The sequence below is a fragment of the Salvelinus fontinalis genome, chromosome 1 (genome assembly GCF_029448725.1).
Source record: "Salvelinus fontinalis isolate EN_2023a chromosome 1, ASM2944872v1, whole genome shotgun sequence".
NCBI classification, from domain to species: domain Eukaryota; kingdom Metazoa; phylum Chordata; class Actinopteri; order Salmoniformes; family Salmonidae; genus Salvelinus; species Salvelinus fontinalis.
Genome location: NC_074665.1, coordinates 40,700,486 through 40,719,792, shown reverse-complemented (window position 1 = coordinate 40,719,792; position 19,307 = coordinate 40,700,486). Strand labels below are relative to the sequence as shown.

General features: G+C 42.5%; 1 protein-coding gene across 3 annotated transcripts in view; it reads right to left on the bottom strand.

The window, feature by feature from the left end:
- The window catches only part of taok2b (TAO kinase 2b), a 62,987-nt gene that overhangs the window by 16,167 nt on the left and 27,513 nt on the right, over window positions 1-19,307 (bottom strand). For 2 of the 3 annotated variants that reach the window (XM_055921154.1, XM_055921164.1), the window contains 5 exons: window positions 18,006-18,211; window positions 15,814-15,991; window positions 15,219-15,347; window positions 6,498-6,701; window positions 440-5,903 (listed from right to left, as the gene is read on the bottom strand). In XM_055921154.1, the coding sequence (XP_055777129.1) occupies window positions 3,960-5,903; window positions 6,498-6,701; window positions 15,219-15,347; window positions 15,814-15,991; window positions 18,006-18,211 (2,661 nt within the window). In that variant the 3' untranslated portion in view covers window positions 440-3,959. Of the gene's footprint in view, window positions 1-439; window positions 5,904-6,497; window positions 6,702-15,218; window positions 15,348-15,813; window positions 15,992-18,005; window positions 18,212-19,307 lie in introns of those variants that run through there. The other variant, XM_055921173.1, reaches the window with a different exon arrangement.

The window sequence follows — 19,307 nt, the reverse complement described above, 5'->3', positions numbered from 1 at the left end:
GCAATCAATTGTCCCATTAACAATCACCCATACCAGCAAACATATTTCATTTAAATCACATCTCTAATATAGGCTACTTATAATGAACGATATCTGCAAAATGCCTGCGATAAGTGATCGGTATGGTTGGTGCCGTTAATTTTCAGTTTATCGTCCCAGCTCTACAAAGTGTACATGTCAAAACTAAATTCGACTTATTTTATTCACGTTGGAGGTAGATTTAGGGACAGGGAGAACAGAGGACGACAAAAACAGAAGTTATGAGATGAAATGAGTGAGTTTGAATGTAAATCCAGAATACTTCACTCATTTTCTCCATGTTTAGTTAAAGACTGATGGACTGAATTCATGAATAAAGATATGGAAATGATGGTAAATTATAACAAGGAAATAATGCAAAACAAAGATGTAAATCATAAAAATGAACAAGACAAAATGATTAACAAAAAAATAATTTATTTATGTTTGGAGAAAGAAAAAAACGAAACATGCCAAAATGCTGTGTATTACTTACACATACAATACACCACTTATGCACTCACAATAAGGCTGAAATGCATACAAAATGGCTGCTGAACACATTTACATTTTTTGTCATCTAGCAGATGTTCTTATCCAGAGCAATTTACAGGAGAAATTAGGGTTAAGTGCCTTGCTCAAGGGCACAGAGTTCTTTCACCTAGTCGGCTCAGGGATTTGAACCAGCGCCCTTTCGGTTACTGGCCCAACGCACAGAATGCAGTACTAACCTTAGAAATACTGCATATATTAAATATTCATATAAAAAAAAACTCTGGAAATTCAAAACATAGAACAGTAAACATAGAAAAATAAGAAATATACTGACACAGAAATAATTTGAAATCATAAATTACATTCACAAAATAACAAGAGGTGAAAAACTGAAAAGATGTGCCTCTTTTTAGAGCCAGAATACAATGTAATATATCACCCTTTAAAAAGGGGATTAGGGATTCACCAACTCTCCCTCCAATGCAAGCCATCCAGAAAGCAATGCCCTAGTTTTCTTTATGTTAGAATACAGTGCAGGAGAGAGGGAGTTCTCTTCCTGCCGCATCATTCTCAATTAATACCCTTCCACATCAATGGCTCACCTGGAAAATGCAGGGGACTATTTTCTGGGTGAGCTGCATTTAAAGTAGTATTCCTGCACTTTAAAGTACATTTCCCCTGACCTCCCAAGTAGATAGATATATTTTAATTAAGAATCTTTTCTTCGCTAAAATGTTTTACTGAAATTTTTATCCTTCTAAATTAGCCCTCCTTCTACCCTGGCTCTTCAATAGCCAACTGCCCATTTATACAACAAGTTACAACTCAATGGACGGGTGACCGAGCAATCATTCAACGTAGTTAAATATAATAATTATTTATTTCTATCCATCTATCTATACACAAATGATGTAGACACCCCTTCAAATGATTGGAATTGGCAATTTAAGCCTGACCCGTTGCTGACAGGTGAATAAAATCGAGCACATAACCATGCAATCTCCATAGACAAGTGGAAACGTCTAAGAGCAACAACAGCTCAGCCACGACGTGGTAGACAACACAAGCTCACAGAACGGGATCGCCAAGTGCTGAAATCGTCTTTCCTCAGTTGCAACATTCACTACCAAGTTCCAAACTGCCTCTGGAAGCAACGTCAGCACAACAACTGTTCATCGGTAGATTCATGGCTTTCCATGGCTGAGCAGCACACAAGCCTAAGATCACCATGTGCAATGCCAAGCATAGGCTGGAGTGGTGTTATGCTCGCTGACATTGGACTCTGGAGCAGTGGAAACGCGTTCTCTGGAGTGATGAATCACACTTCACCATCTGGCGGTCCGACGGACGGATCTGGGTTTGGCGGATGCCAGGAGAACGCTACCTGCCCCAATGCATAGTGGCAACTAAAGTTTGGTGGAGGAGTTATAATGACCTGGGGCTGTTTTTCATAGCTCTTGCCCTTAGTTCCAGTGAAGGGAAATCTTAACCCTACATGTCTTGTTGGAAAGGTGGCATCCTATGACAGTACCACGTTGAAAGTCACTGAGCTCTCAGTAAGGCCATTCTACTGCCAATGTTTGGCTATGGAGATTGCATGACTTTGTGCTCGATTTTATACACCTGTCAGCAACGGGTGAGGCTGAAATAGACAAATCCACTAATTTGAAGGTGTGTCCACATACTTAATATATAATATATATATATATTTTATTGGCTACATATCATTCAATATAATTTGCGTGACAAACTCACTAGTACTCAGTTGAGGGGCCAGTCAATTTCCAGCCCTTTTTGGGAAAAATACTTATGCATCGTTTTAGACTAGTTAAAACCCTTTGACAATCGTTGAAATTGGTTAATCTCGTCGTTGAGTATTGCATTGTGCCCTCAATCTTTGGACTTGTTTTAAAGCCATAAAGACTTATTTGAACCAATATCCGAATTAAACAATAAAATAATATTAAACATATGGCCATACTAAAATGAACAAAAACTATATAAAACACTTTTTTTTTTTGCATATATGCAAGTAGCCTAACCTCTGTGGCTGTATAACAGAACAGTCATTCAAACAATTACAGCCGAACAGACAAGCGCTGTATCTTCATTTAGGAGAATGATAAAAACAATGTTTACATGGCAAATCATTCGTTATATAAGAATGCCAATAGCACAACTATGAATAATCAATCTACTTAACTAGAAGCTGAAACGCAATAACGGTAATAACCATTTCACCAGCTTCCACTGCTCTCTACATGTTCACATTTGGGGTCTTACTATCAATCAAATGTATTTATAAAGCCCTTCTTACATCAGCTGATGTCAAAGTGCTGTACAGAAACCCAGCCTAAAACCCCAAACAGCAAGCAATGCAGGTGTAGAAGCACGGTGGCTAGGAAAAACTCCCTAGAAAGGCCAGAACCTAGGAAGAAACCTAAAGAGGAACCAGGCTATGAGGGGTGGCCAGTCCTCTTCTGGCTGTGCCGACTCGTCTCACTGAGCAGTACTAACTAAATATCTAATATATCTCACTAAATTGACAGCCAAAGCCTACACCCAGCCAAATACAATGTGCAATATCCCAAAACATTGGCTAACTTGTAATTGAGTATCATATTGCATATTGTATCCTATATTCGGACGACTGGATCTTTAGAACAAAAACGTGGAAATTATTTGACAGTTTACCGCATTTACGTCAAGTTTTACGTATCAAACGCGATGCGTTTAACATGATTGTACAGTTTAGCTTGTACATAACATTAATGTATTAAAGTTAATTTTGTGGATTGAAGCAATCTTGTTCTGGAAGTTTCTGTGTGGTTAATTATTTATTGCACTATATTAATGACCTAGTAGTGTTTTTTGGGGGGGCGGTTAAATGAAATGACCAGGATGTTTGCCTACTTCTACTTTCACAGTAATTTAGTATTATAATGGGTGAAATGCTTGATTTGTGGACAATCCACAACCAATAATATCTATCAAGTGGCCATTGATAACCGTTATCCACTGACAAGAAATTCAATGTGCGTGAACAATGCACTAAAAAGATGTCTGAAATCATAAAACTTCAATAAAAACACAAGAATAGATTGCACAAACATGGTCTCAGAAATAACCATAAACATATTGTCTTACGAATTAAGAACAAAATAAAGAAAACATTTAAACTTTTACAAAAAGCACAATAGTGAGTGACAAACAGTGAAACTTCAATGGGGTATAAGACAGTGACATGACAGGAGGTGCTGGATGCTTTTGGCAATACAGTACATTAAAATGGCCAATTACATTCAGCCAATGCAACACAGTGTTAGGTATACCTATGATGCACACAACCTATCTTTGGGAGGGTTGAAACAAAGGAAACAAACACACAATGGTCATACGGTGATAGATGGAACACACACACTCTATCCAACTCCCTCCCTCTCTTACTATCTCCATGGTCGCACTTTACCCCTCACACTCCGCCCAGATGACGTTCGTCTCAACCCGCATTCCCACCGCCCCTCATCTCTGAACATACATTCTCTCTCCTCCCTTCTTTGCCTCTCCCTCTCTCTCTTCCTCCTCTCCCTCTGTTTCTGCTCTCTGACCTCCCTGGGCAGTAGCCTGGGCAGCCTGCTAGGTTTCTCCTCTCTCAGCAGACCGAATGTACGAAGTCTGCTCAGGCACTCGGGAGGCAGCTCTTTAAGGACCCTGCTAGCTAGCCTTAGCACGACCGAGTTGGCCAGGTCGGCAAGGACTCCTAGGGGGCGTCTGATAAAGCGCCTGATCCAGAGGAGGCACGTGGCAAGGGGCGAGCCAACGTGGCCCCTGCCAGCCAGGCTCCTTAAGGGCAGGCTCTTTAGGGGCACAGGGATTTTGGACTGGCGCCCGCCCCAGTTGCGCCCGGCCTTGGGGAACATGTCATATAGGCTGCGCTCCGCCAGGCCCCCAAGGAGAGACTGGCAGATGTTGAAGAGTGGGCGGGGGAGGCGAAAGAGGAACCTCATCCACAAACGGTTGAGTTTCCGGGGGGCATTTTGTAGGAAGACGCGCGCCGGTCGCACCACCAGCACCACCACAAGATAGAGGGAGAGGAAGAGGGAAGGCGAGCTGAGGAAGGAGGCAGAGATCAGGGCTACGGGGACATAATAGAGACCCAGGCTCAGCGAGAGGCCCAGGCTGAAAAGACCGCATGCCCACAGAGTGAGGGACAGGTAGGTGGAGAGAGAGAGGGAGCAGCAGGAGCGGAGGAAGAGGTAGGAGAAGAAGAGGGCGAGGAGGGCGAGCTCACCCGAGAGGAGGAGGGAGGCCAGCGAGGGGAGAGGGGGAGAGCGACGAAGGGAGAGGAGGAAGACTGAGAGTATGAGGAAGGTGAGGTTGGAGGGCTGGGCGGCGGCCGAGAGGGAGAGGAGGAGGCAGATGGCATGAGAGAAGAGGGAGGGAAAGGAAGAGGGGACAGGGGGTGGAGAAAGGGGTGGGGCAGAGGGGTGAAGAGGCTCGAGTTCCTCAAGGGTGTCGGGGAAGTAGAACTCAGAGAGTTCGTCCCCCTTGCGCTGATCGCGGACATGCCGCCGTTCCAGGGATGGGGAGGAGATGAGCTCAGACGGACAGCCGTCTGCCACACCTCTATCCTCCTCCTCATCGTCATCGTCGAGAACATATCTCGCTTCGTCTTCATCATCCCCATCATCCTCCCCCCACTGCACTCCCTCCACCTGCCTTCGCTCTCCTTCTCCCTCCCCCGTTTTCCACTCAAGTTCTTGACCCTCGTTATCTTCGCTTTTCTCGCTCTTCTCCTCTACTTCATCCTTTGTTTCTACAATGGAGCAAACCTCATCCCCATCTCCCACGTCCTTCTCTTCTCCCTTCTCAATCTCTCCATCTCCACTTTGGTCTCTCACCACCTTTTCTTTCCCTCCTTCAAAACCTTTCCTAACCTCTCCTTTGTTTCCCTCCATTTCCTCTTTGGTTTCACATTCTTCCACCTCTTCCTTCTCCCCTTCCTCTACCAGCCCCACCTCTTCCACTCCCTCAGCCCCAGCCTGGGCTCTCCTTAGCCCGCCTGTCTCCTGGCACTCCTCCCCCTTGTCCTCCTCCTCTGGAGGTGGCTGGTTCTGGGTTTGGGTACCGGGGGTCTCGCTCTCACTCACTTTGAGGCTCTTGGGCTGCTGGCGGACCTCCACGGCGTGCTTCTGCCTCAGCTCCTGCTCGCGCCGCTTGTTGTACTCCATCTGATTGGTGAGCTCCGTCTGGTGCTGTGTGCGGATCAGGTCGGCCCGCGTGCGCTGCACCGAGCCCAGCTGCCGGAACTCCATCTCCTGGGTGGACTCGTGGTGGCGCAGCAGCATTGCGCACTCCAGGTCCTTCAGCGTCTGCTTCTTGTTCAGGTCCTAGATGGAGAAGGAAGAAACAAAGGAGATCGCAACAGATGAGGGTAGGGAAAGACGTTAGGATAAATGGAGAGAATCTGGAATCTGACCAGATAACAACCCAAATATGATGTCCTTTCTGCCTGTTGGGGTATTAGGCATTAGTGCTGTACTATATAACATCAGATGTAGCTTTATAAATCGGGGTTAAAGGGGAAAAAAATCCCATGGCTGAAACTTAAGTCGATCTCATATCGATTGTCTGGGGCAAAAGTTAACCTTGGTTTCATGTAATAAAAAAAGTTATGACCGTCATGCTTTTAGGGCAAGAGGATCATTTTGTACATCTATTAAACAGCGCGTTTGACCAATTTCAGACCTTTAACATTGAAAAAAAATCTGATAAAAAAATAATAATTCTGTACCAATTTCAGACCTTTAACATTGAAAAAAAATCTAATCAAATCAAATTCTGGCGCAGTGACAGAGAACTTTAACCCCTGCATTATATCATGAGAAGAGTTGTGGTCCGAGACCAGAGCCTAATGGAACTCTGAAACACCTCTATTGCTTGGAAAAAATGTCTTCGTTGTGGGTACTGTTAATGTACTATACCTCTCGGAGTAGGTCCTGCTCCAGATTGTGGCGCGCCAGCACCATCTTTCTCTTGTACTGGCGACACTGCAGCTCGTAGTACTGCCTCTGGCGGCGCAGGAGCCCCGCCTCATCTTCCGCCTGCAGCTGCTGGAGACACTCCTTCTGATGCACCAGCCACTCCTGCTTCTCCCGCTTAGGGGTCAACTGGTTCTCGTTCAGTTCCTGTGAAATACAGCACGAGGAAGGGTCAGAGCGTGACACCACCACTTGATAGGTCAATATAATAGCTTGTGATTAAGGTATAGTGGTGGCATGTGGATTGGCAGGGGTTAATAATGGTTGCTGCGTGGTTGGTATATGGCTGTATCTTTTAACAGCCATTGTTAATATCCAGATGATTTGGGTGCGTAGCTGTACTTCTCAGCTATGAGTGGTTGCAGTATGGTTGGTGAGTTGTTACAGTATGGGTATGGTTGGTAAGCAGCTGACTACGGTTGGTGAGTAATTAAAGCAGGGTTGGTAAGTATACTGAACAAAAATATAAACGCAACTATTTCAAAGACTTTACTGAGTTACAGATCATATAAATAAAAAAATGTACTTGATATAAAAGGAAATCAGTCAATTTAAATAAATTCATTAGTCCTAATCTACAGATTTCACATGACTGGGCAGCAGTGCAGCTATGGGTGGGCCTTGGAGGGCATAGACCCACCCACTTGGCAGCCAGGCCCAGCCAATCAGTGAGTTTTCCCCCCACAAAACAGACATAAATATTATCACACCCCCGCCAAAAACGATCCCGCAGGTGAAGAAGACGGATGAGATAGTCCTGGGCTGACGTGGTTACACGTGGTCTGCGGTTGTGAGGCCAGTTGGAAGTACTGCCAAATTCTCTAAAATGAGGAGTTATTTAGGAGTTGAGGAATAAAGTTGACATCATTCGAAAAACTATTTTCTACTGTTAGGTATGTAATAAAAACTGTGTTTCTGTTGCTAGCAATATTCATTAAGCCATTGAAATATTTTTCTTCTCCTGTGTGTGTGTATACATACAGATATACATACACACACGTATATACGCACACATATGCGCACACACTTACAGTGGGGCAAAAAAGTATTTAGTCAACCATCAATTGTGCAAGTTCTCCCACTTAAAAAGATGAGGCCTGCAATTTTCATCATAGGTACACTTCAACTATGAGACAAAATGAGAAAAAAAATATCAAAAAAATCACATTGTAGGATTTTTAATGAATTTATTTGCAAATTATGGTGGAAAATAAGTATTTGGTCAATAACAAAAGTTTCTCAATACTTTGTTATATACCCTTTGTTGGCAATGACAGAGGTCAAACGTTTTCTGTAAGTCTTCACAAGCTTTTCACACTCTGTTGCTGATATTTTGGCCCATTCCTCCATGCAGATCTCCTCTAGAGCAGTGATGTTTTGGGGCTGTTGCTGGGCAACACGGACTTTCAACTCCCTCCAAAGATTTTCTATGGGGTTGAGATCTGGAGACTGGCTAGGCCACTCCAGGACCTTGAAATGCTTCTTACGAAGCCACTCCTTCATTGCCTGGGCGGTGTGTTTGGGATCATTGTCATGCTGAAAGACCCAGCCACGTTTCATCTTCAATGCCCTTGCTGATGGTAGGCTTTGTTACTTTGGTCCCAGCTCTCTGCAGGTCATTCACTAGGCCCCCCCCGTGTGGTTTTTGCTCACCGTTCTTGTGATCATTTTGACCCCACGGGGTGAGATCTTGCGTGGAGCCCCAGATCGAGGGAGATTATCAGTGGTCTTGTATGTCTTTCATTTCCTAATAATTGCTCCCACAGTTGATTTCTTCAAACCAAGCTGCTTACCTACTGCAGATTCAGTCTTCCCAGCCTGGTGCAGGTCTACAATTTTGTTTCTGGTGTCCTTTGACAGCTCTTTGGTCTTGGCCATAGTGGAGTTTGGAGTGTGACTGTTTGAGGTTGTGGACAGGTGTCTTTTATACTGATAACAAGTTCAAACAGGTGCCATTATAATACAGGTAATGAGTGGAGGACAGAGGAGCCCCTTAAAGAAGTGGTCTGTGAGAGCCAGAAATCTTGCTTGTTTGTAGGTGACCAAATACTTATTTGCCACCATAATTTGAAAATAAATTCATTAAAAATCCAACAATGTGATTTTCTGGATTTTTCCCCCTAATTTTGTCTGTCATATTTGAAGTGTACCTATGATGAAAATTACAGGCCTCTCTCATCTTTTTAAGTGGGAGAACTTGCACAATTGGTGGCTGACTAAATACTTTTTTGCCCCACTGTATATACGCGCACATATACGTATATACGCGCACACACACACACTCTCTCTCTCTTCAGGAAACAACTGAGGGAGCAGCCCCCTATCTACATTGACGGGACAGTAGTGGAGAGGGTGGAAAGTTTAAGTTCCTCGGCGTACACACACCGGACAAACTGAAATGTTCCACCCACACAGACAGCTTTTACAGATGCACAATCGAGAGCATCCTGTTGAGCTGTATCACCGCCTGGTACGGCAACTGCTCCGCCCATAACCGTAAGGCTCTCCAGAGGGTAGTGAGGTCTGCACAACACATCACCGGGGGCAAACTACCTGCCCTCCAGGACACCTACACCACCCGATGTCACAGGAAGGCCAAAAAGATCATCAAGGACCACAACCACCCGACAGCAGACTGTTAAACAGCCATCACTAACATTGAGTGGCTGCTGCCAACATACTGACTCAACTCTCGCTACTTTAATAATGAAAAAATGTATGTAATCAATTTATCACTAGCCACTTTATAATGCTTACATACCCTACATTACTCATCTCATATGTATATACTGTACGCTATACCATCTACTGCATCTTGCCATCTTGATGTAATACCATCTACTGCATCTTGCCATCTTGATGTAACTAGCCATTTTAAACAACACCACTTTATATAATGTTTTCATACCCTACATTACGCATCTCATATGTATATACTGTACTCTATACCATCTGATGCATCTTGCCTATGCCGTTCGGGCATCACTCATATATTTTTATGTGCATATTCGTATTAATTCCTTTACACTTGTGTGTATAAGGTAGTTGTGAAATTGTTAAGTTATATTGCTTGTTAGATATTACTGCATGGTCGGAACTAGAAGCACAAGCATTTCTCTGCACTCGCATTAACATCTGCTAACCATGTGTATGTGACAAATACATTTGATTTGGATTTGATACACACACACACACACACAAATACACATTATATATATATATAATTTTTTTTTTTGTGGACCCCCAGTTGAATACCTCAGTTATAGTATGTCTTCAGTAGGGTTGGTGAGTAGATGGTAGAGCTGCACAATTAATCAAATTCACATCGGAATCGCATTACTGGCTTCCGGTTGAGCGATGTAGAAAATAAGTCGTACGAGGTCTCTGACAACTGAAGCTTAAGGTTATACTCCTTGTTTAAAGTGTGACCGAAACCCAAATTGTGCACTTGCCTAATGCCATATTTTTTATTTCAAAGGTATATGTAACTTCTTTCCTAGGTCGGTTTGACCTCACATCACATTTAGGGTAATCAACGGAGGCTGAGTAAGAGAAATCCTGCTGCTTGTCTCGTTCATAATGACGAGAATAGGATTGGAATTTTTGTCCTTTTTCTTTAAATGGTATTATACCATCACTTTTACTTCATTTGTGTGTATGTTGGGGGGTGGTGGGGCAAAGATTGTGCTCTGCTTCTCTAGAGGATTTGAGTCCATTTTTAATTCAGATTTGTTTTTCATGCTGCTCCTCTCTCAATCTCTTTTTCATTTGACCTCTTTTAAGGATTCATGTCTAGTTCAACAACCATTCAGGATGGTATTTTGGGGCTTCCAGTCAGACTGGTGACATGGAACATTTGTGGTTGTGGGGGGAAAATTATAGGATGCTGGCCTTCTAGGCAGTTGCAGTTGGTGTTTTGCGGGTACTATTTAATGAAGCTGCCAGTTGAGGACTTGAGGCATCTGTTTCTCAAACAAGACACTAATGTACTTGTCCTCTTGCTCAGTTGTGCACCGGGTCCTCCCACTCTTTCTATTCTGTTTTAGAGCAAGTTTGCGCTGTTCTGTAAAGGGAGTAGTACACAGCGTTGTACAAGATCTTCAGTTTCTTGGCAATTTCTCGCATGGAATAGACATAATTTTTCAGAACAAGAATAGACTGACGAGTTTCAGAAGAAAGTTCCTTGTTTCTGGCCATCTTGAGCCTGTAATCGAACCCAGAAATGTTGATGCTCAAGATACGCAACTAGTCAGAACAAGAATAGACTGACGAGTTTCAGAAGAAAGTTCCTTGTTTCTGGCCATCTTGAGCCTGTAATCGAACCCAGAAATGTTGATGCTCAAGATACGCAACTAGTCTAAAAGACGGACAGTTTTATTGCTTCTTTAAAACCAGCACAACAGTTTTCAGCTGTGCTAACATAATTGCAAAAGGGTTTTCTAATGATCAATTAGCCTTTTAAAATGATCAACTTGGATTAGCTAACACAACGTGCCATTGGAACACAGGAGTGATGGTTGCTGATAATGAGCCTCTGTACGCCTGTGTAGATATTCCATTAAAAATCAGCCGTTTCCAGCTACAATAGTCATTTACAACATTAATACTGTCTAGGCTGTCTTTCTGATCAATTTGATGTTATTTTAAATGGACAAAAAACATGTGCTGTTCTTTCGAAACTAGGACATTTCTAAGTGACCCCAAACTTTTGAACGGTAGTGTATATGTACAGTGCCTTCCGAAAGTATTCATACCCCTTAAGCTTTGGCTGGCAAGTGATGGCTTGGTGATAAAAAAAACCAATAGCTGGCATTCCATAGATCAGATGTGGTGGGTGTCACCGCAAATAGGAATACTGAGCCTGGAGGAACAGAACAAAGGCCTAATTATTCTGGCATCTGGGAGACAACACCAGAGGCAGATGACCACAGGTTGAACTCAGTGGCTTCTATATTCCAATCTATATGGGGGGGGGGGGGGGTTGAACCAGCTATGACTGAGCAATCTTGGTATCAGGGAAAAAAAAAAAAAAAAAAAGGAACAGCATGGTCTGTAAAGGGTAGGCTGCTCGGCCCAACAGTCCTGACTGGTATTAACTATTGCAATAATGAATTGAATAAAGATAATTGTTTATAGAAATGACCAAGTGTCTCTCACTTGAATAGAATATTTCACCACAATATTTGGCACCACAGATGGGAAACCAAACTCTGCTGACGGCTCCTGAGATCTGAAGAAGGGTGTCTGAAGGAGGGTGTCAGGCGGGTGGTTACGTTGTTCCGGACAGAGACAGAAATAGGTTGAGACTGACATTTCTTGGAAACAATTAAAAAAAAAAAAAAAATTACAATGGAGTTCCGAGGGAACTGCCATCTGACGCCAACATCTAAATCTGTGCGTTTTGGATGACAACTAGGATCAGTATGAACTAGTTATGATCAAAAGAACGTGAGCATCCAAATCTGTGCGTACCGGATGTAGAACTATAACCTTGGGGAACGGAATGACATCCAAATGTGTGTGTACCGAATGTATAACTAGACCTTGCGAGGACTAGTTACGGCCTAAAAGAGAAAGTCAAAAGCACTATAGAAATATAGAAAATATTCCTACAGGTTATAAAATAAAAAAATAAAAAGCAGGACTGAGGTATCCTTGGGAATAATTGTTGATTAGCCAGTTGCGTGGGTCTGAGTTGATCACAGTAGGACTGATGAGGTTAATGTGGAGTGAAGGACTAGAGCGCGGGTAAATCTTGCGAGAGAACTCGGCTTGGTGAAGCTCATTGAATGAGGGGCTAGAGTGCAGGTGAGGGGTTGCGAGGGCATCTGGCTTGGTGAGGTTCAAATGTTAACGTGTAATGTAAAATGTTTGATCAATTAGGTAAACAGGTATGCCCTGGGTTACTATTGTTAAGTGTTATTGTGCATGTTCTGTTACTCCTGATACTTAAAATACGAGGTAAGACTGGATTTTCTGGGACCGTGTTACATAGGTAGGAGACATGGGTACGCTGTTGGTAGTTTTGCACAATTGGATAGATCTATCCAATATCGAATCTATACCATAGTAATCGCAGTAGGCAATATCCCAGTGTGAATACAACACCCCGTTGTGGGACCACTAATTAGGCAATATTTTGATAATGGTATGGGTTTCTCTGTTCATAGACAGGGTTTTGTTATCTAAAAAAACAGTGCTAAACCAAGTTTTTCCTCGTCTGTCACATTTCCCCTGTGTGTACTGTGTTTATGAATGTGATACGAGAGTTGAGAAATCTGAAGTTTGGATAATAAGATAAAGAAATGTGTATAATAAGCTGACGTTACTTATGAAAGTAAGTTTCGATATGTAGCGTTATCTTGGGGTCCGTTCAACACGGCACATTATAATAATACCACCCTGTGATTTTCTAAGTGCTAAATGTTATTTTAGAAAGTAGCGACAAATCTATAATTTCTGGAAGTCTAGAGAACAGTTGAGAATTATTCCAACGACCGGCCGGGCAGCGTCCGGGAAACAAACATTTTTGGTTTCCGCTGCGAGTGGTAGCGATGGAGTCAGGAAACGCACATGGAGTTGTTAATTAATGTGAGTACCTAAGATTTCCTACGTTATATATTGATTCTTTGAATATAGGGGGAAAAATGAATGAGAAATAACGATGTGTATACAATCTTTTACTATAGATTTGATAAAGTAACACTGGAAATATAACGAGATCAAACTTAAACAACCCATACGTAGACGTACATAGGTTCAGAGTGGTCTCTTTATGGATCATTTGATAGAGAAAGTTAAACGCCTTTTATGACTATCTAAACGCTTATGGGATTCTCTCAGTCTGGGTAATCTCAGAAAAAGATGAGTATATTAAAACCGTGAGGAGGTGCAGAAAGAAATTCATAGAACTTTCGCAAAGCAAAGACACTAATAGAAGCACACAAGCATTCTACCAATTCGGCTCGAATATGGAACAAAAAACAATCATGGATAGCATTCGGTAGCATTTCCCTGCTGACAGGAAAATTCCAAACTAATAGAGAATTCAGGAATGCAATTGTGACTTGGCACAATGACATGAAAGAAGAATCATTAGCTTAATACACAAGCGTATTGATGTTAGCGTTCTATCAGCGTAATCGCACTAACTGTACTATTTGTGAAGTCATTTGAGTATGTAGTATGCTTATTGGTATTAAGATATACATTCTTTGTTATAAGTATGACAAATTTGTTGCTGGCGCTATCCTTATGAACCACATGGCATATCATTTACTAACTATAAGCTGTTCAACTACCCAACGTTTGTCGACTTGATTATTCATGTCATTCTTAGCTTAGCTAAATGGTATAGTCGTTGTGCGTTCTCAATGGACAGAGCGGTTTGAACTTTTTTGGCAGAAATACCTTCTCGGACATGTGAACTTCCGTGTACCTTAATATCAAACCTGTATGCCATCTGTAAATACGAATAAAATTGTTAAATTACGAGCCTAGTTGCTTTAGCCACAGAAAAAGTGAGCAACCTTCCCGCTAGCCATGACTGGCTGAGATAATGAGTGGGCTGGACATGCCGAGAGATGAGTTTGGATTAGTCTACCATATGTCATGTGTCCATATATTGGAGCTGGTCAGTATGTTTAGGTAATCGTGTCAAAAGCGGCTTTTAAAAATGTATGACGTAGTAAAACTGAGTACCGTAATTTCCGGACTATAAGCCGCTACTTTTTTCCCACGCTATGAACCTTGCGCTTTATACAATGACGCGGCTAATTTATGGATTTTTCCCGCTTTCACAAATTCATGCCGCCAAAAAACTGAGCACCGTCACATAATGTGACGTAAATCGAGCGCGCTCAAACTTTCCATCATTCTGATTACGGTAGTCATTTTGTCACCCTCATCATGGCAAAGACACGGAGAAATGCATATGATGCAGCTTTCAATTTGAAGGCGATCGATCTGGCTGTTGGAAAAGGAAATAGTGCTGCTGCACGGGAGCCTTAATGAGTCGATGATAAGAGGTTGGAAACAGCAGCATGAGAAACTGACTTAGTGCAAAAAGACAACAAAAGTTTTCAGAGGAAAGAAAAGCAGATGGCCCGAACTAGAAAATGAGGCTTGGATGAGTTTGCCTCCGGATGAAAGTGAGGAGAGCGCAATGAAAACGATCCAACATCGGATGAAGCAATTCTGAGGCTATTCAACTCCGACACCAAAGGAGATGACTTCAGTGGTTTCAGTGCACAGGAGGAAGATAGTGACCAAGGACTTTCTTGGTAGGCTATTGTTTACTGCTATTTAAAAAAAAAAAAATGTTACAAGCCTGTTTCGTTAAAGCCTATTTATTTTTGTTACAAGCCGTGTTTCGTTAAAGCCTATTTATTTTTGTTACAAGCCGTGTTTCGTTTAAAGGCTGTGTAAAGTTCATTTGTTTCAATGTACCGGTAGGCACCTGCGGCTTACAGACACGTGCGGCTTATTTATGTACAAAAAAATAAAATAAATTAAATTCAGTGGGTGCGGCTTATATTCAGGTGCGCTTAATAGTCCAGCAATTACGGTAATTGCAGTACGGTTAGTTTGTAATTGCAGTATGGTTAGTGTGTAGTTACGGTATGGTTGATGAGTATTTACAATATGATTGCGGTGTGGTTGTACCTCTTTGAGCTGCTCCTTGCGTGCGCGGTACTGGCGTTTCTGGGATTCCAGCAGGCTGGTCAGTTCCTTCTTCTGCTGGGCCAGGATGTGCTGCTGGAACTTCTTCTCCTCAGCCAGGGCTGCCTTGGTCTGAAAACCAACCACACATGGCCATAAGCTGGGAAAGAATAGAGCTAAACCCTGCCCCCTCCCCAAATTCTAGAGCTTATATACGGCTTGACGATCTACTTAAAACTTTGGCCTACAAATATACATTGAGATCTTGGGATAGCCGCCCCCTGTCGCCGTAGTCCCTTTCCTCTTTTCTTTCAACGTTCCCTTCCATCTCATTCCACTTCTGTCCACCCCCCCCATCTGTACCTCTTTCTTCAACCCGGTGCTTCTTGATAAGGTTGTCCCCACCTTCCCAATCTCACACTTCTCCTTCCCTTCCTATCCCTCTCTCACCTTTCTCCAGGATGGCTTGGTGCTACTTGCTCAGTTTGTCCCCATCCTCACTCCCTCCACCCCTCTTTCTCCAGTATTGCCTTGTGCTTTTTGCCGAGGTTGTCCCCACCTACCTCGCTCCTGATCCATCCCTCCCCCCTTCCCTTACCTCCTTCTCCAGGATAGCCTGGTGCTTCTTGCTCAGCTTGTCCCCCTCCCCTCCAAAGCTGTTTCTCTGGTTCTCCAACTCCTTGTCCAGCCTCAGCTGATGCTCATCCATCTCAGCCTTCAGCTTGTTTTCGAGGCCCATCAGCTGCTTCTGGTGCTGCCGCCGCATGCGCTTGTACCTGGGACGGGGTAAAGGAGGATTTGACACGAGAAAAGTATGTCAAAAACTAGTACAGCCAAAATGGAATGGGCAATTACGTAAGCACCCCAATTCAGATATTTTGACAACCAGTACAGCCAACTGCGCCGGTCGGTTTTACATAGTTCCATGAACTGCTTTCTAACCACGAATGAGTATTTAGAACATTTATTACCAGTGGGCTAAGCTGGTTGAAATGGCGTCATTAAAACCAGTTTACAACCCATATGTTGTCATTTGGATGTAATGATTTTTTCAAATAATTATTTCAACCAGTTATGGCTGATCGATAGGCATTTTGTGCGTCGCAGCGTGGCTAGATCTAGTCGCAAATAGTGTTGCACGATACACCGAAACTTCTGTACCTCTTCAATACTACATGAAAAACGGTTCTGTTACTTTTAGTTATTCTATCAAATGTGTCTTACATTTGGAAATAAACTAAATGTATTGAACTTTGAATGTATTAATTTGCCCACGTTTTTCATAAGACATGAACAGAATGCATTAGTGATTCTTATTCCCTGCAGCTTTCTGATGAGGTAACGGCTCAGAAATGCACCCGTTCATGTGTGTGCGGTGCGCGTATGTCTACCACTTTGTGTAGCCGTTAGCAACGCAAATGTTAACTGTCTTCGGGTAGATGAAAAGGCTTCCCCAAAAACCTTGAATCAAAAGCTAACAAAGTGGCCTATGCCTTTCCTGGCAGAATCAAGATTATCTACATCAATCCAGTGGCCATTTGTTTTGCAAACTACATCACGCGCACTACATAAAACATTGCTAACCAAACAAGAGTGTTAAGTGCATGCCACTTGAATTAAAGGGTAACTACACAAAAAAAATATATTGTTGATGACTTAACTTCCAATGTTGTTGTTTTTCTATTTTTAAAGTGTGATAAACCAGAAAAATTATTTCATTTATTTTAATTTAAAAAAAAAATCACAATCCTGCTCTTAATTTTTTGGTCCCGTAGGATGATTTTGGTATCGAGTATTGTGATACTCAACCTGGTATCGGTATTGAAGTCAACATTCTGGTATCGTTAGAATACTAGTAGTGAGTACCTCTGAAAAATACTATATTAGTACACTCCCCTACATATCTATTTGGACAATGAAGCTAAATTGTTTAATTTGACTCTATTCTCCTGCATTTTCTATTTCAGATCAAACGTTTCATGAGGCGACAGTACAGAACGTTTATTTGAGAGTATATTCAAACATATGTTTTACCGTTGAGAAATGTAAGCACTTCATGCATCTAGTCCCCATGAGTATTTGGACAAATTCACTTATAGGGTATTAAAGTAGTAAAATTTTTAAATTGGTACCATATGACATTTTTAATTTTACCCCCTTATCTCCCAAATTTTGTGGTATCCAATTGGTAGTTACAGTCTTGTCTCATCGCTGCAACTCCCGTACGGACTCAGTGGAGGCGAAGGTTGAGAGCCGTGCATCCTACGAAACACAACCCAACCAAGCTGCACTGCTTCTTGACACAATGCCCACTAAACCCGGAAGCCAGCCGCAACAATGTGTCGGAGGAAACACCGTACACCTGGCGATCGTGTCAGCGTGCACTGCGCCCGGCCCGCCACAGGAGTCGCTAGTGCGCGATGGGACAAGGACACCCCTACCGGCCAAACCCTCTCCTAACCCGGACGACGCTGGGCCAATTGTGCGCCGCCCCATGGGTCTCCCAGCTGCGACAGAGCCTGGATTTGAACCCAGAATCTCTAGAGGCACAGCTAGCACTGCGATCGGCTAGCACTGCCAAATCGGGAGGCCGGTACCATATTACTTGTACACAACCACACCCAGCGCGTGACAGTGGATGAATTTGCAGATTGTTTTGCTCAATATTAACTGAAAGGTGAATGATGACTGGAGTAAATCAAGTATCTTGATTTCCATGGACTAGCCAATCATTTGCCTTCTAATTCCAGATGGGCTCTTTCTTTGGTCGTTCCATAAAAGCTCTCCTACCCAGACATCTGCTCCCTCAGCGCCGACCCCTGCTCATGTTCCTGGATCTGCCGGGTCACCAGCGATGCCGTCCGGATGGTGGCAAAGTGATCTCGGCTGCGGTGTCCCTTCCGCCTGCCACCTTCTCTTCCCTCACCCCGTGACGGGGGCTGCTGCTGTGCGTCCAGTTCGGGCTGGTAGGGGTCGTCGTAAATGTTGTCATGGCTCTGATGTAGAGAGAGACAAATATTTTCTGTGTAAATCATGTGTTGCATTGTGGAATCAATCTGGGGGTGGGGGAAGAGTACATCGTTAGCCACTAGTGAGCCATTTATGTGGTAAACTAAACTGAGGTAAACCATAATTTACAGTTTTTTTTGTAATGTTTTTTTTATATATATATATATATATATATATATATATATATATAAAAAACACATATATATACATATATATACATACATACATATACATACATATACATACATATACATACATATACATACATATACATACATATACATACATATACATACATATACATTTACATTTACATTTAAGTCATTTAGCAGACGCTCTTATCCAGAGCGACTTACAAATTGGTGCATTCACCTTATGACATCCAGTGGAACAGCCACTTTACAATAGTGCATCTAGATCTTTTAAGGGGGGGGGGGGGGGGGGGGGGGGGGCAGAAGGATTGCTTTATCCTAGGTATTCCTTGAAGAGGTGGGGTTTCAGGTGTCTCCGGAAGGTGGTGATTGACTCCGCTGTCCTGGCATCGTGAGGGAGTTTGTTCCACCATTGGGGTGCCAGAGCAGCGAACAGTTTTGACTGGGCTGAGCGGGAACTGTACTTCCTCAGTGGTAGGGAGGCGAGCAGGCCAGAGGTGGATGAATATACATACATATACATACATACATACATATACATACATACATATACATACATATACATACATACATATACATACATACATATACATACATACATATACATACATACATATACATACATACATATACATACATACATATACATACACATACATATATATATATTTTTTTAAATCAGCGCAACAAAACCCCCCCAAAAAACAGTTTACCTTTGGTATTTTACAATCATCATATCTAGCTAAATACACTGAACAATAATATAAAAACGCAACATGCTACAATTTCAAAGATTTTACTGAGTTACAGTTCATAAGGAAATCAGTCAATAGAAATAAATTCCTTAGGCCCTAATATATATTTTTTTACTTTTATTTAACTAGGCAAGTCAGTAAAGAACAAATTCTTATTTCCAATGACGGCCTAGGAA